The sequence below is a fragment of the Oncorhynchus kisutch genome, linkage group LG16 (genome assembly GCF_002021735.2).
Source record: "Oncorhynchus kisutch isolate 150728-3 linkage group LG16, Okis_V2, whole genome shotgun sequence".
In the NCBI taxonomy this organism is placed as follows: domain Eukaryota; kingdom Metazoa; phylum Chordata; class Actinopteri; order Salmoniformes; family Salmonidae; genus Oncorhynchus; species Oncorhynchus kisutch.
In genome coordinates this window covers 13,855,893-13,872,836 of record NC_034189.2, presented here as the reverse complement: position 1 = coordinate 13,872,836, position 16,944 = coordinate 13,855,893, and the positions used below count along the sequence as shown (strand labels likewise).

General features: G+C 44.2%; 2 protein-coding genes across 2 annotated transcripts; both read right to left on the bottom strand.

Moving 5' to 3' along the window:
- Positions 1 to 1,552: 1,552 nt before the first annotated feature.
- On the bottom strand, positions 1,553 to 7,860 carry LOC109906319 (mannose-P-dolichol utilization defect 1 protein). Its single transcript, XM_020503963.2, has 7 exons — positions 7,683 to 7,860; positions 7,217 to 7,282; positions 6,822 to 6,954; positions 6,612 to 6,697; positions 6,344 to 6,462; positions 3,322 to 3,432; positions 1,553 to 2,808 (listed from the first exon to the last, which is right to left on the bottom strand). The coding sequence occupies exons 1-7, from the start codon at positions 7,807 to 7,809 to the stop codon at positions 2,689 to 2,691; spliced, it is 762 nt and encodes a 253-aa protein (XP_020359552.1). The 5' UTR covers positions 7,810 to 7,860; the 3' UTR covers positions 1,553 to 2,688.
- An 83-nt stretch (positions 7,861 to 7,943) lies between these two features.
- On the bottom strand, positions 7,944 to 16,914 carry LOC116353954 (E3 ubiquitin-protein ligase TRIM39-like). Its single transcript, XM_031791835.1, has 12 exons — positions 16,821 to 16,914; positions 16,064 to 16,108; positions 15,771 to 15,842; positions 15,492 to 15,563; positions 13,791 to 13,874; positions 11,073 to 11,177; positions 10,440 to 10,583; positions 10,119 to 10,247; positions 9,797 to 9,848; positions 9,602 to 9,655; positions 8,866 to 9,011; positions 7,944 to 8,566 (listed from the first exon to the last, which is right to left on the bottom strand). Exons 2-12 carry the CDS (start codon positions 16,100 to 16,102, stop codon positions 8,156 to 8,158), a joined length of 1,308 nt encoding a protein of 435 aa, XP_031647695.1. The 5' UTR covers positions 16,103 to 16,108; positions 16,821 to 16,914; the 3' UTR covers positions 7,944 to 8,155.
- Positions 16,915 to 16,944: the final 30 nt, after the last annotated feature.

The window sequence follows — 16,944 nt, the reverse complement described above, 5'->3', positions numbered from 1 at the left end:
AAAACTCCCCCGCTGAGGTGGGGCAATGGTGTGTTCTGCCAGAGATAGTGTCATCCACAGATGGCCAGATAGGGGTAGATGGGAAATGCAGGCCTAGCGATCAGCAGGTAGATAAAGATAGGCTGACACAGTGTGTGTATGTGAACCATAGACATGTCTCAAGCACAGTGGAATGAAACTGTCCTCTTCTGAACCTGTCAGACCCCTCAAGAGGATTCCATCTAACAGTTGGTACGGCCTAACGAAGTTGAAGCTCGGCATCTCCGCCATTCAGCTGCACAATCACAATCAGATATGCCTGCTGTGGCTCTCTCTTTCAATGAAAAGTCCCTTTTATTTTCTCATTTTCTCCAAACTCTTGTTCTTAAATGCCTGTCGATCTCCCTCCTGCTTCTGCTACTCTTTGGCATGCTACAACCAGCGTTTCTCTCTCTTTCCAAGACAACCATTTCTCTACTCTATTTCCCCTCATGTGGCTTGGCTCCTCCTTTCTCTCGCTCTCTTTCATTCTGTAATAGAAAGACAGGAATAAAGCAGGTAAGTGAGTGATACACAAAGCATGAGGGAAACTGATGAGAAAAGGGATGAAGAGAGAAAGAAGTACTTTGCTGAGCGCGAGGGAGATAAGGAGAGAGAGGGAGTGTAAACATATGTTTCCCATGCCAATAAAGTGCTTTGAATTGAGAGATTCAGTATAAGTAATCACAACTGTTTTGGTGTGGAGTAGCTTACTGTAGAAATAGTGTATTTCCGTAATCCTCCGTAACAACCACTCTCAAGTTGAATTCACGGTTGGAAAATGTCCATCTCAAAAAAGTGAGTTTTGTTGTCTTAAATTTGATCAGAATTGTGGGACTTTTTGGTTGCCGGGGTTCTTGATGATGTCAGTGTGATGGAGGACAGTGAGTCACGGGGCTGTTGGAACCACACACAGACACAGGGGGTCAGTTGGAGGGTGGGTAATTTGCTGTCAGGGACTGGAAAAAAGAGAGGGAGGAAGAGAGAGAAGGGGGAGGTCAATTCAATGGGAGGGTAAAGTGAAAAGAAGGCGATGGACAGACAGATTCAAATGTTATGATAAAGAGGGCATGAGAAAGAGAGGATGGATGACATCACAAGAGAAATGGAGAAACGTATTAATAAAGTTTGTGGGAAAAAAATGGTGAGAGTATAAGTAGAGACAAATTCATGTATATAACATATTTATTACTCACTGATTAAAAGCTAGTGAGTCTAGGCATCAACAGAGAACAAGATCTTCACGCCCCTACTTTGAGAAAACTAAGATTATGTATGTAATAATGGGTGAAAGTTTGTCTCCATCTACTGGTTAAACATCTTTTTAAAGATGTTTAACCTTTAACTAGGCAAGTCAGTTAAGAACAAATTATTATTTACAATGACGGCCCACCCCTGCCAAACCCGGACAACGCTGGGCCAATTGTGTGCCGCCTTATGGGACTCCCAATCATGACCGGATGTGATGCAGCCTGGATTTGAGATAAACATCCTTCTAGATAAAAGACCCACAACGAAAGACACGCTGGAGCAGTCCCAACAAAAACAAAACATATTTTATTAAATGTTCACATTTAAATTCAACTTTCTTACCATCATCAGAACCGTAGCACTGGCATGCAACCCGCAAGAGGCACCATAACACGATTAGAAGTTCAAACTCAACAGGTAAACTGAAACTATACAGAGAAGTTGGACTTCAACATCACACTACAACGCACCCACATTTCTGCTCCCAGTTTTATTCTGAATCAAATTTGAATGATTTAACTACTGATCCTACTGACGAAGAAACAAACTGAAAAAACAGAAAAGGTGCGACTGCATCTTGGACTAACAACCGTTTGGCTCAGTACAGTTCTTCTGATTGCCTGCTGACGTCCCCCCAAAGGAACTGGCCTAAGATGAGCGTCCAGGGACAACTTCAGCCAAGACCTCTTTGCTCGCACTCAAGCCACAATGTGCAAACTACCTAACCTTTCTAAAGAATATCTAACATTTTTCTCAAACATATTGACAGAATTTCACAGTGTACCTCTCTATTGCTTGACCCCTTGATCACAGCTATTAGCCAACTTCCTGGTTGTGTTCTAGAATGTTCTCATTCTAGAGTCTGTTCCGAGAACAACCCATGTAATATGACAATGGAATACATTGATGGGGAGGTATAAAGAAACAGATTGCATTGAGTGTGTCGGCACCTCCATCTAGTAGAATCAGTGTTTAAGATGGATTAACAAGAGGGTCAAGCCTTCCTTCCCTGAGCTAAAACACTGATACAAAACCTAGGAGATTTCTCTGTGAACTATTCTAACTTCTAACTGGGCATAAGCTTGGTTTGGGTAGTGGGAATAGAAGTTGATTTGGTCCACGGCTAGGCTATAGTAGGGGCCTGCAGAGTCTTCGTATTGGGTAAATGTCACCCCATATATAGTGCACTAGTAGAGTCCAAAGTAGTGCACTATATTGGGAATGGGGTGTTACTTTCGACAAGAGCCAATAGTCCTGTCAAAAGTAGGGAACTACATAGTTATAGGGTGCCATATTAGATCCATACACACTTGTATATAATCTCTCGGTCATTGTCTGCATCTTGAATGGCACCCTAGTCTTTATATAGTGCGCTACTTCAAAACTAGGTTCCCATTATAGACTGCCTTAGTGTCCAGTCTACTCAGTCTTCTTCAGTGTGGAGCTGCTGTTCCAGTAGTACAGGACCTGGGCAGCGATGAGGCCGTTACAGGAAGAGGATATGACATAGGTCAGGGCCATCAGGGAGTCACCCGTTTCCTGTTTACAGAGAGAAACCAGGAAGAAGAGTTTAAGTTGGATTAGGACAGGATCACACAGACGGAGTCCGAAACGGCACCCCTTTCCCTTTAGAGTGCGCTCCTCTTGACCATGCCCCATATACATATTTGGGACGCATATACACACTCTGACATACAGTGGACACATTTTATAGAGGTTGTTTTACTTGGCCCCTCACCTTGATAGAACCCAGATTGGAAATAACCCAGGTCATTTGACCACCAATGTAAAGCCTACGGCCAGAAACATTGGTGTCTTCTTTGACCCTGACCTAAACCTCGAGCTGAGTGTAAAGAAGATGACTTTTCCCTTTAGTGTACACAGATTTTGACCAGGGACAATAGAGCTGTGGTCAAAAGGAGCACACTATAGGGAACAGGGCTCCATTTAGGACGCATTACACTCTCACACACACACAGTAAGCCGCTCAGGATAAGTGCATCTTCGGAATGACTCAAATGTAAATGTAATGTAAAGCCTATTCACAAATACCTGTATTGAGGTGAATATACGAGCCAGGGAGCCAGCGAACAGCATAAACACAGTGATGGCAGACAGCTGTCCTGTGTGTCCGTTCCCATAGTTAGTCACTACCTGGATCAGCTGTAATGACAGGGAGAAAGGCACATTATCACATAGCAACACAATAACATTATGTTCAATGGTGATAATACCCGAGACACAGGTGTTTGGAGGATATATTGGCACGGTGCTCTTTGGCCTGAGACCAAGTCCAATAGATCCTCCGAATGTTATACAATGGGTTACCAACAGTATAAAACAATCAGCATTCAGGATTAGACACACCCGTTATATAAATTATGATAACTTATAATTTATCTTATTTTTATAGATATATTTTTGCCGTAATTTTTACAATTTAAAATACAAAGAAACCCTAGTAGCCTGGGTACCAGTCTGTTAAGCTAATATTACACTCCTGTGCCAGAGAACAAACAACTGGTACCCAGGCTAGAGGAATGTTGGCTGAACAGACTGGTACCCAGGCTAGAGGAATGTTGGCTGAACAGACTGGTACCCAGGCTAGAGGAATGTTGGCTGAACAGACTGGTACCCAGGCTAGAGGAATGTTGGCTGAACAGACTGGTACCCAGGCTAGAGGAATGTTGGCTGAACAGACTGGTACCCAGGCTAGAGGACTGTTGGCTGAACAGACTGGTACCCAGGCTAGAGGACTGTTGGCTGAACAGACTGGTACCCAGGCTAGAGGACTGTTGGCTGAACAGACTGGTACCCAGGCTAGACAACTGTTGGCTGAACAGACTGGTACCCAGGCTAGAGGACTGTTGGCTGAACAGACTGGTACCCAGGCTAGAGGACTGTTGGCTGAACAGACTGGTACCCAGGCTAGAGGACTGTTAGCTAAAGACTGGTACCCAGGCTAGAGGACTGTTGGCTGAACAGACTGGTACCCAGGCTAGAGGACTGTTGGCTGAACAGACTGGTACCCAGGCTAGAGGACTGTTGGCTGAACAGACTGGTACCCAGGCTAGAGGACTGTTGGCTGAACAGACTGGTACCCAGGCTAGAGGACTGTTGGCTGAACAGACTGGTACCCAGGCTAGAGGACTGTTGGCTGAACAGACTGGTACCCAGGCTAGAGGAATGTTAGCTCAAGACTGGTACCCAGGCTAGAGGACTGTTGGCTGAACAGACTGGTACCCAGGCTAGAGGAATGTTGGCTGAACAGACTGGTACCCAGGCTAGAGGAATGTTGGCTGAACAGACTGGTACCCAGGCTAGAGGAATGTTGGCTGAACAGACTGGTACCCAGGCTAGAGGACTGTTGGCTGAACAGACTGGTACCCAGGCTAGAGGACTGTTGGCTGAACAGACTGGTACCCAGGCTAGAGGACTGTTGGCTGAACAGACTGGTACCCAGGCTAGACAACTGTTGGCTGAACAGACTGGTACCCAGGCTAGAGGACTGTTGGCTGAACAGACTGGTACCCAGGCTAGAGGACTGTTGGCTGAACAGACTGGTACCCAGGCTAGAGGACTGTTAGCTAAAGACTGGTACCCAGGCTAGAGGACTGTTGGCTGAACAGACTGGTACCCAGGCTAGAGGACTGTTGGCTGAACAGACTGGTACCCAGGCTAGAGGACTGTTGGCTGAACAGACTGGTACCCAGGCTAGAGGACTGTTGGCTGAACAGACTGGTACCCAGGCTAGAGGACTGTTGGCTGAACAGACTGGTACCCAGGCTAGAGGACTGTTGGCTGAACAGACTGGTACCCAGGCTAGAGGAATGTTAGCTCAAGACTGGTACCCAGGCTAGAGGACTGTTGGCTGAACAGACTGGTACCCAGGCTAGAGGACTGTTGGCTGAACAGACTGGTACCCAGGCTAGAGGAATGTTAGCTCAAGACTGGTACCCAGGCTAGAGGAATGTTAGCTAAAGACGGGTACCCAGGCTAGAGGAATGTTAGCTAAAGACTGGTACCCAGGCTAGAGGAATGTTAGCTAAAGACTGGTACCCAGGCTAGAGGACTGTTGGCTGAACAGACTGGTACCCAGGCTAGAGGACTGTTGGCTGAACAGACTGGTACCCAGGCTAGAGGAATGTTAGCAGAACAGACTGGTACCCAGGCTAGAGGAATGTTAGCGGAACAGACTGGTACCCGGGCTAGAGGAATGTTAGCTAAAGACTGGTACCCAGGCTAGAGGAATGTTAGCTCAAGACTGGTACCCAGGCTAAAGGAATGTTAGATTAACAGACTGGTACCCAGCCTAGAGGAATGTTAGCTGAACAGACTGGTACCCAGGCTAGAGAAATGTTAGCTAAAGACTGGTACCCAGGCTAGAGGAATGTTAGCGGAACAGACTGGTACCCAGGCTAGAGGAATGTTAGCGGAACAGACTGGTACCCAGGCTAGAGGAATGTTAGCGGAACAGACTGGTACCCAGGCTAGAGGAATACTAGCAGAACAAACTGGTACCCAGGCTAGAGGAATGTTGGCTGAACAGACTGGTACCCAGGCTAGAGGAATGTTGTCTGAACAGACTGTTACCCAGGCTAGAGGAATGTTAGCTCAAGACTGGTACCCAGGCTAGAGGAATGTTAGCTAAAGACTGGTACCCAGGCTAGAGGAATGTTAGCTAAAGACTGGTACCCAGGCTAGAGGAATGTTAGCTCAAGACTGGTACCCAGGCTAGAGGAATGTTAGCTCAAGACTGGTACCCAGGCTAGAGGAATGTTAGCAGAACAGACTGGTACCCAGGCTAGAGGAATGTTAGCAGAACAGACTGGTACCCAGGCTAGAGGAATGTTAGCGGAACAGACTGGTACCCAGGCTATTTAGAGAACACAGAGAACACATGATAATGTTAAATACAAGTATTATCCAACGTGGTCCTTGAACAGTATTATAACAATGTTTTTGTGTTTTAACAATGTCATTATGTTACAACACATAAATTAGCTAAATATGTTAGAAAGCCTAATATACCCCACCTCCTCAGGCCCTATTGCTTAGTTAACACTCCACGTACCCTGCCGATGATGATAGCTGGCATGTTGGAGGCCTGCATGGCCATGACCACAGACATGGGGGTGAAGGGGGAGAGCAGCAGAGCCACCAGGCCAAAATACACCCCCAGGAACAGGACACCTAGGGGTGAGGACAATAACAACAGCCACTGATTATGATGCCAGATAGTCTTATGCCAACTTCACATCCTGCATCGTAAATCTCAAGAAGCAGTGTTACTAGTGAGCATCAGTCCTCACGTCGGGGAGGTGTGTGTGTGTATGTCTTACCTTTGACTGTGTTGCCTCCATAGTGCATGATGAGGAACCCGATGGCTACAGTCTGTAACATGAGGAACAGGGCCTCACCCCAGGCACTGAAGGAGAAAACACTAAATATGTTAACTGGTGGGTCTCTGCATGTCTGTCTGGCCGTCTGTGCACGTGTCTGTCTATGCATGTCTATGTCCATGTCTCTTGTCTGTACAACTACCACAGTACCTGAAGGGGAAGCTGTTAGCGATGCTGTAGGTCATGGTTCCTGTGATAGCCAGCAGCTCTAGCAGGACAGAGTTGAAGCTCAGACCCTCGGCACTCTTAGCCCCCATCAGCTTCAGGATCTGGGGCAGCTTCACTGTAGGAGGGGGGAGAGAAGGAGGGGAGTGGAGGGAGATATGGGTTATATGTATTATCTATATCTGTCCTTAATGACTTTATTGTGAATATCTCTCCATCTATATGAGAGAGAGGCAGAGGGAGTTATGCTTTGTACGTGCAAAGAGAGAGAGACTGACAGACAGCGAGAATGATAGTGAGAGTGAGAGAGAGAAAAGGACAGCGAGAGACACAGAGAGAGAGAGACAGAGAGAGAGAGAGAGAGAGAATCTTAGTCTTACCCATCAAAGACCCCAGGATGATTCCGATGCCCAGACCTTTGCTCAGCACAATCTTCAGACATGGTACTACAGACAGAAAACAAGAATCATTAAACTGGTATTACAAGAGAGATACGACACTCTCATATCTGTCGTTATTGAGAAACTGAGATGGATTGGGACAGTGGCGCTAACCAGCCCTGTGGATAGATAGCCCCATCACTGAACGCTGTCACAACAAAACGAAATACCCACTAACTAGCCCCTGTTCTATCTTTAACTATTTTAGCGGGTTAGATAGCTCCTTATGTACATTCCATCCAATATCATTTCTTGATATCCAGTACCTCTCATCGTAAAAGACACTAGTAACACATTGTGAAATGTCGAGAAAAAACAAATGTGTTTGCAAGTTAGGTAGTTAGCGTTAGCTCATTCATTAAACGTTGAAGCCCTAGCTAGAAAACTGTGCAAAACTGCTACTTACCATCCAGAAAGTTAAAATGAATGAAAAACTCGTCGTAACACGATTCTGGCATGAAATAGGTCAGCAGGAGACCCTTCAGTGGGTCAAACACAGAGATCTTGGGAAGTTCCGTCATAGGGGTCGCCATTATGGAAATATGACGTGACGTAGCTGTGTGCGCATGATAACTGTTCCCCCCACGCTAGACGGAAACATTAACAGAGAATACGGTTCCGGATCTTTGATCATGATGGTATCTAAAATGAACAAACAAACAGTCTGTCATAGTTTTCTGTTTATTGTGTTCCAATTGTAATATCATTACAAAAAGGTGCAGTGAAAATGGAAAACGCTTGGTGTAATTCAATATAATCTCTCTCACGAGAGAAACAGTGATTTTCCACAACAAAACAAGTCTGACATATTCTGGCTGGTGATGTAAAATGAGTTACAAAAACATTGCATAGCAAATCAATCTTAAACACATTGCAGCTTTATCTAACACCAGATGGCGATGCAGATGGCATCTTTGGCCGTGGCACAATCCTGATCTTCATTTCGCCGTCGAGACAGCCGAACACAGGAACCACCTTCTCCTTAAACGTGTCAGTGAACGTATAGATATGGGACCTATTCTCTATATCATAGAAGGAAACCTGTCCCTCCTCAAAGTCCAGGTAGACCCCTACTAGGTGTGGCAGGGCTGAGACAGGTAGCTTGGTCAGGGGGTCATCACAACAGGCCCACAGGTTGTTCTGGGCACTCCTCCACAGGGTCCAGTAGCCCTTTGCTGGGGTCATGGGGAACCGACCTTTCCGGGGTGCAGTTACCGATGTCAATCCCAGTCTCCAGCTGCCTGTGGGGGATACCTCTACTCCCCAGTAGTGCCTTCCTGTGTTGATGGCCTTGTAGTAGAGGAGAGTAGTTCAATACAAGTTTTTCACAATGGATGAGTTGATAGTTGCTAGGGCTGATCAAATGATTTATCAACCCCTTAAAAATATTACTAATAAATCTGAGTGTTGTCTACAAAATAAAGTATGATGTATACTACATAAGAAAAAACACACATATATGGAATCAAAACAGAATCTTCTTTAATTCAACTCACTTCTTTGTCCAGCGACGAAAAATGTCCCTTAACTTGGTTCTTTTTGATTTCTGATTCCCTAATTGAATTGATTAATCAAACTCATCCCCCTACCTGGCATCCCAGAACGCAGGGCCAGGAGTCGAAGCGGAGGGTATTGTTTATAGTGTCGCGCCTCTGGGGGGCCTCCCACACTTCAAGGTTGTCATCTGAGAAGGCCAGCCAGGGGTGGCTGGTGAGGGGTTCCAGACGCACTTGGGCTGCAGAGGTGGAGAAAGGTGGAGGTAAAGGGAAAGAGAAATGGAGGTGGAGGTGGAGAGAGAAAGGGAGGTGGTGGTGGAGAGAGAGATGGAGAGAGGGAAGGAGAGATGGAGAGAGTTGGAGAGGGATGGAGAGAGGTGGATATAGAGGGAAGGAGAGAGGTAGAGAGAGGGATGGAGAGGGGGAGAGAGGGATGGAGAGAGTTGGAGAGGGATGGAGAGAGGTGGATAGAGGGAAGGAGAGAGGTAGAGAGAGGGATGGAGAGGTAGAGAGAGGGATGGAGGGAGTTGGAGAGGGATGGAGAGAGGTGGAGAGAGAGATGGAGAGAGGTGAAGAGAGGGATGGAGAGAGGTGGAGAGAGATGGAGAGAGGTGGAGAGAGGTGGAGAGAGAGGTGGAGATCAAGGAAAGCATGAGAGGTTTTCAGTGACAGCCTTGTTTGTTTCCTCTCAAAATCCTTCAACATGATACTCAATGTTTCATTCATTAAGTGATTCTTAATTTATTGAAAAATGAAAATATTTGTCAGCATGATTTCAATGTAATTTCATGTGTTACTGTGATAAATGTTAGTTATTATTTCTTCCTACTTGAAGCACTGTGAATCCATTGCCATACAGAATTAGGGATGTACTTTTGGCTTCCTATTTGCAATGAGAAGAAGAGATTAGTGCAATAATAACTGGGTGAGGAAGAGAGAGGGTGGGGGTGGTGAGAGAGTGAGAGAAAGAGAGGGAGGGAGAGCGAGAGAAAACAGGATGGGGAATTCAACAGTGAGCTCTCACCAGTTCTCCATGCTCTCTGTTTGGTTGACAACCACAGCTTTGATACGTCCTCCTGACACGACAAACAGGGAGATGAATTGCCAGAGTGTTTATATTGCATGGCTACAGCAGCCTAGAAAGTCTACTAGGGTAGAATTAGTCCAAACATACCTTTCTCTCTCTCTCTCTCTCTCTCTCTCTCACACACACACACACACACACACACACACACACACACACACACACACACACACACACACACACACACACACACACACACACACACACACACACACACACACACACACACACACACACACACACACACACACTATTCTCTCACCTCAGTGTCATTTGACAGTAGAGACCAGGCAATGAACTCCAGCAATGGCAGAACGCCAGCTAGCCTAGACTCCTTGACCCCCCGCGGTCCCAACAGATGCTTCAGGTCCTCGTCTGACAGCCCACACACCTGGGAACACATTTGGTACGCATTTACACACTCTCACATACAGTGAACACGCTGTATACACAGTAGCACATTTCTCGCCCAGGCTCTCTCAAAGACACACACACACACACACACACACACACACACACACACACACACACACACACACACACACACACACACACACACACACACACACACACACACACACACCTCTGATACATTCTTCAGTTCTGTTGCCCATTCCAATATTCTCTGATTCTCTTTCTCCAAACTTTTGTCTTTCCCTCCTCTGCCTGGATCCCTCTTTCCTCTCATCGTCTGAACCTCTGTTGTTGGTGTGGATGTCTTCTGGAGCTGAGAGAACAAAGGGACACTTGTATAATTTAAATAAGAAGGTGATTTTGTCGTAAATGACCCTGGGAATGGAGCCAACATTTGTGTTCATATGACATCTGTGAGGTCAGGAAATGTAATGATAACCAAACACACTAAATCTATCACGAAAATTGATCACAGAAAACACACACAGTGCATTATGAAAGTATTCAACCCCTTATTCTGAAATTGATTTAAAAAAAAAAATCCCCTCATTAATCAACACAAAATACCACATAATGACAAAGCAAATGAAATTTGTTCAAATGTATATAAAAAACGAACAGAAATATCAAATTTTGGGGGTATTGTGTGTAGATTGTTGAGATTTGTTTTTAAATGTAATCAATTTTAGAATTAGGCTGAAACATAACAGAATGTGGAAAAAGGGAAGGGGTCTGAATACTTTCCAAATGCACTGTGTGACACTACTTCTATTGCATTTTGTTAGCCAGGTCACCGTGTTACCTGGTCAAGCTCCTTGGCCCACAATAGAATGAGACTCCGGCTGCTCTCCAAGCTAGGTGATGCTGTGGAACCTTCTCCTCCCGTCACCCCTCTTCTCCTGGCAAGCTGCCAGCAAGGAAGTGATGTTATATTCATGGAAGTGATGCAGATGTGAGGTCACATATTGATCACTGAATTGCCATTTTAGGTTTGACAAACTGTGTGAGTGATTGCAAACGTTTCCATAGAGCTATGTGTTTATGTCAATGTGAGATTTATGTGAAAGTTTAAAGTTGTAGTGTATTTGAGGTTCAAAAAGGCTTCTGAAGTTGGTATATTCCACTGCGAACGGTAATACTTGATTCGTCCTTACAAAAAATATATCAACCCCTCAAAGATGACCATTACAGTTTTTTTCCGATTGCTAAACGACAGTGGACACAACTGGAGTCACATGTGCAAAACTCTAACTACAGTCTGCACAGCAGCAGTTCATGTGGACCAAACTCTAGTTCATTTTTCATTGCTTGAACACAGTTTTCAAAACTCTACACACTTATCCCATGACTTTAACCACAACCTGCACAACACTGTGGATTTACAGCACTTTGTTCAAATGCTAACACACTGCTGTCAAAACTGTGAACCACACATTCAAAACGGAATAGATTGCAGCCTTGTGCCTTTCAAACACTGCTGATTGCAATTTCAGCTGAAAGGCTAAGCAGGTGTCTTGTTTTAGACTTGTTAGTGAACACACACACATATTACAGTATATATAGGTAGAGCTCAGAAAGACTCATTTTGGAAATGGAACAAGGAAGATGGGTTCGTGGAGGGAGAAGGGTGGCAGGGAGAGGGCGGATGCGTGGAGGAAGACAAAGAAGACAAAGAGCTGTTATTTCAGATGAAATAAGGGCTACACTTATAGACCATGTCGTGAACCATGGTCTCTCATTGAGAGAGGCAGGGTTGAGGGTGCAACCCAATCTGCAAAGATCCACAGTGGCATCTGTAATGCAAATTTTCTATCATGCAAACAGGTGAGAGTTACATCCTTACAGTAAATGAAAACATTACAGGAATCTATTTTGTATTGCAATTTTAGAATATTTACACAGATATATATTACAGTAAGTTTGACTGTAAAATATATTTTTACAACAGGACCCAAAGGCTGCCCCCAACAGGGGGAAGAGGAAAAATATTTTCAGATGCGCAGGAAAATGCTATTGTTGACATGGTTGTTGTCAACAATGCAATAAAACTGCGGGAGATTCAAGATAGAGTGCTGGCTGATAATGATACATTTGAAAATGTTAATTCTGTCAGCACAACAAATATTGCTCGAGTCCTAAAGAAACACCAAGTTACAATGAAACAGTTATACACTGTACCATTCGAGAGAAACAGTGAACGGGTAAAAGAGCAAAGATACCAATATGTCCAGGTAAGACGTCTGAGGTTACGTACACAGCTATACAAAATATTTACAGTAAAAAAAAACACTAGCATTTCTACAGTAAAACTGTGCACTTACTGTTTTTCAGAGAGTAATGGAGGTGGAAGCACTGGAAAGACCACATTCATTTGTATTTATCGATGAAGCTGGATTTAACCTTGCCAAAACACGGCGCAGAGGAAGGAATGTTATAGGTCAAAGGGCCACTGTGGAGGTTCTAGGCCAAAGGGGGGGAAATATCACCATGTGTGCTGCAATGGCCAATGATGGTTTGCTTCTCAACACACCACTCATTGGCCCATACAACACAGAAAGGCTTATAGCTTTCCTAGAACAGCTCTATGCTCAGCTAGTGCCAGCAGAACAGGGGGAGCCAGTAAGAAACCCCCAAGTTTTTGTCATAGTTTGCGATAACGTTGCTTTTCACCACTCTGCAGCTGTCACAGATTGGTTTGCAGCACATCACATATTTATGGTTTTGTACCTGCCTGCATATTCACCCTTCCTCAACCCAATAAAGGAGTGTTTCTCTGCCTGGAGGTGGAAAGTGTTTGGTCACCACCCACATGACCAAATGTCTCTTTTGGAAGCCATGCGTGCCGGATGTGAGGACACGAGTCCAGAGGACTGCCAGGGATGGAGAAGGCAATCCAGAAGGTTCTTCCCCAGGTGCATGGCAAGAGAAAACATTAGATGTGATGTTGAAGAAAACCTGTGGCCTGATGCTAGAGAGAGGCAGGATTAGCCCCTCAATTATTTGTTCGAATTACAGTATGTACTTTTAGTTTCTACCTTTTTTCTCATTACTGTAATTCCGTAAATTACTACAGGCTATTGAGGCAAACTGCAAATTTTCATTTACCTTAAAGAATTGTTATGTTCTAAAAAAAATGTATAAATCATGTGAAAGAATGTCTGTGTGTTTTTACTCTCAGTGTGTTCTGAGTGACAGTGTGTGTTATCTCAGTGAGGGTTGTGCATAGTGTTTGGCTGCACTGAGCGTGTTTTGAGCCATGTGTTAAGAGTTGTGTTGCTTGGAATGAGTTTTGCAGGTGATGTGAACTGTTTAGCTCAGGTGACTGTTGGTAGTGCAGACTGTAGTTAGAGTTTTACACATGTGACTCCAGTTGTGCCCACTGTCGTTTAGCAATCGAAAAAAACTGTCATAATAATTCACATAATAATTCACATTTTCAGTTGCTGCAGGATTATTTTCCTGATGTAGAAAACTGGCTGAAATGAAGATCCTACATCTGTACAGGTGGAGATTGTCGTACCTTACTGATGTCCTTCACCTCCTTGGCTAGCTCCTCGATGAGCTGTAGACACTCCTGGAACGTGTGCATATGCTCTAGGCCAGGCTGTGAGCAAAACCACCCAGGTAGGTTCATATAACACACAACCCAGGAAGGTTAATATAACACACCACCCAGGTAGGTTAATATAACACACCACCCAGGTAGGTTAATATAACACACCACCCATGTAGGTTAATATAAGACACCACCCAGGTAGGTTAATATAACACACCACCCAGGTAGGTTAATATAACACACCACCCAGGTAGGTTAATATAACACACCACCCAGGTAGGTTAATATAACACACCACCCAGGTAGGTTAATATAACACACCACCCAGGTAGGTTAATATAACACACCACCCAGGTAGGTTAATATAACACACCACCCAGGTAGGTTAATATAACACACCACCCAGGTAGGTTAATATAACACACAACCCAGGTAGGTTAATATAAGACACCACCCAGGTAGGTTAATATAAGACACCACCCAGGTAGGTTAATATAACACACCACCCAGGTAGGTTAATATAAGACACCACCCAGGTAGGTTAATATAAGACACCACCCAGGTAGGTTAATATAAAACACCACCCAGGTAGGTTAATATAACACACCACCCAGGAAGGTTAATATAAGACACCACCCAGGTAGGTTAATATAAGACACCACCCAGGTAGGTTAATATAAGACACCACCCAGGTAGGTTAATAGAAGACACCACCCAGGTAGGTTAATCTAATACACCACCCAGGTAGGTTAATATAAGACACCACCCAGGTAGGTTAATATAACACACCACCCAGGTAGGTTAATATAACACACCACCCAGGTAGGTTAATATAACACACAACCCAGGTAGGTTAATATAACACACCACCCAGGTAGGTTAATATAACACACAACCCAGGTAGGTTAATATAACACACCACCCATGTAGGTTAATATAAGACACCACCCAGGTAGGTTAATATAAGACACCACCCAGGTAGGTTAATATAACACACAACCCAGGTAGGTTAATATAAGACACCACCCAGGTAGGTTAATATAAGACACCACCCAGGTAGGTTAATATAACACACCACCCAGGTAGGTTAATATAACACACCACCCATGTAGGTTAATATAAGACACCACCCAGGTAGGTTCATATAAGACACCACCCAGGTAGGTTCATATAACACACCACCCAGGTAGGTTAATATAACACACCACCCAGGTAGGTTAATATAACACACCACCCAGGTAGGTTCATATAACACACCACCCAGGTAGGTTAATATAACACACCACCCAGGTAGGTTAATATAACACACCACCCAGGTAGGTTAGTACAACACACCACCCAGGTAGGTTAATATAACACACCACCCAGGTAGGTTAGTAACACACCACCCAGGTAGGTTAATATAACACACCACCCAGGTAGGTTAGTAACACACCACCCAGGTAGGTTAATATAACACACCACCCAGGTAGGTTAGTAACACACCACCCAGGTAGGTTAATATAACACACCACCCAGGTAGGTTCATATAAGACACCACCCAGGTAGGTTAATATAACACACCACCCAGGTAGGTTAATATAACACACCACCCAGGTAGGTTAGTAACACACAACACACAATATCATCCTCTCCCTGATATGTTTTTTTGTCCATAGAACCCACTTTGGTGTTGCTGAGACGAGGCTTGTTCCATGGTTCTGAATGGTGTGCATCCCATTTCTCAAAGTCCCTCCCCTGTAGAAGTGGTACAGGCAAGACCCAAATTACAGATGGATCCAAAATAGTGGAAAGTACCAAAAATAACATTTATGGGTGTGCCCAGCCCAGTCATAATCTATTTAATATGATGATGCTATAGGATTGCCCAACATCTCAGATTCTAAACCTATATGTAGAAAATATGGTATGGCTAGTTGTTTACTGGTTGGAAACCGAACCCACCTTGCTGTTGCTGAGTTGTGGTTTATTCCAGGGTGCTGAGTGGGTAGCCTCCACAGTCTCCAGGCTCTTGTCCTGTATCACCATCAGTGGGAGTACAGACAGGGTTAGAAAAGACAGAATACACCCACACACTAGTAGGCTGATTATACTGTCAAATCCTAGTGTTTACTACAAAGCTGGTCTTGTCAGAGTGGGCTCTAGTCAAAAGTAGTGCACTATATAGGGAATAGTGTGTCATGTGAGACAGCAATAGATGACATCATCATCATCAGGTGAGGGTCCTTCTCCTTCACCTTAGGAGACCGGCTGCTGTGGTTATTAGGCTGCTGCATTACGGTCTATGGAGAGGAGGGAGGGAGAGAGAAAGAGAGAAATAGAGACCGAGAGAGAGAGAGAGAGAGAGAGAGAGAGAGAGAGAAAGAGGGAGAGAGAGAAATGAGGAAGTAAGGGTGAGAGAGGGATAAAGACAAAGAGAGGGGGAGAGAGAGAGATGGACTATTTCACAAGAACAATAACAATTGAGCCATGCAGTAAAGTTGTCTGCCAGTGTTTATAGGATCAAGGGTCAGTTCCACAGACTGCTTTACAGTGATTACACGTTACTGGAATTCTCCAATTGTTTCCTTGTAACTCATAAGAAATCTATTGAATCAACATCAGCCTCATGCAATGTGATCAATCATTTCACAGAACTCTTAGATTCAAAACCTTTTCAGGTATAATACTGTAACTGTAGGTGCACTTGCTTTGTTTTGATTGAGGTGGGTTTTAATGTCATAGTTTTCAGTCATTTTGATTCAATGTCTCAAATGTATGAAATAGTACATAAACAAAGTGTATTCTGGAAGTTTGTGACAGTTATTTATAAGACAATTAACTATTATCATTGAGTAGCGACAACTTTTGGTTTGAGGTTTGACACTTATGTCAGCTTTCTTTTTGTACTGTTTAAGACATCTATATTAGCATCTCATAATATACAGCATCTATAATGATGAAATATCTGAAAATACCCCGAATTTACCTCCTAAACACAAAGAAGTGACTTACCTGTTTATCTCTCACCCGCCTCTGTTGTGGTCACGGTACTACTGTTGGTCATACACACATTAAATACATTTGGTCTTGGATGTGGACTTTGACCGAATAAATCATATAATCATATAATAATGTC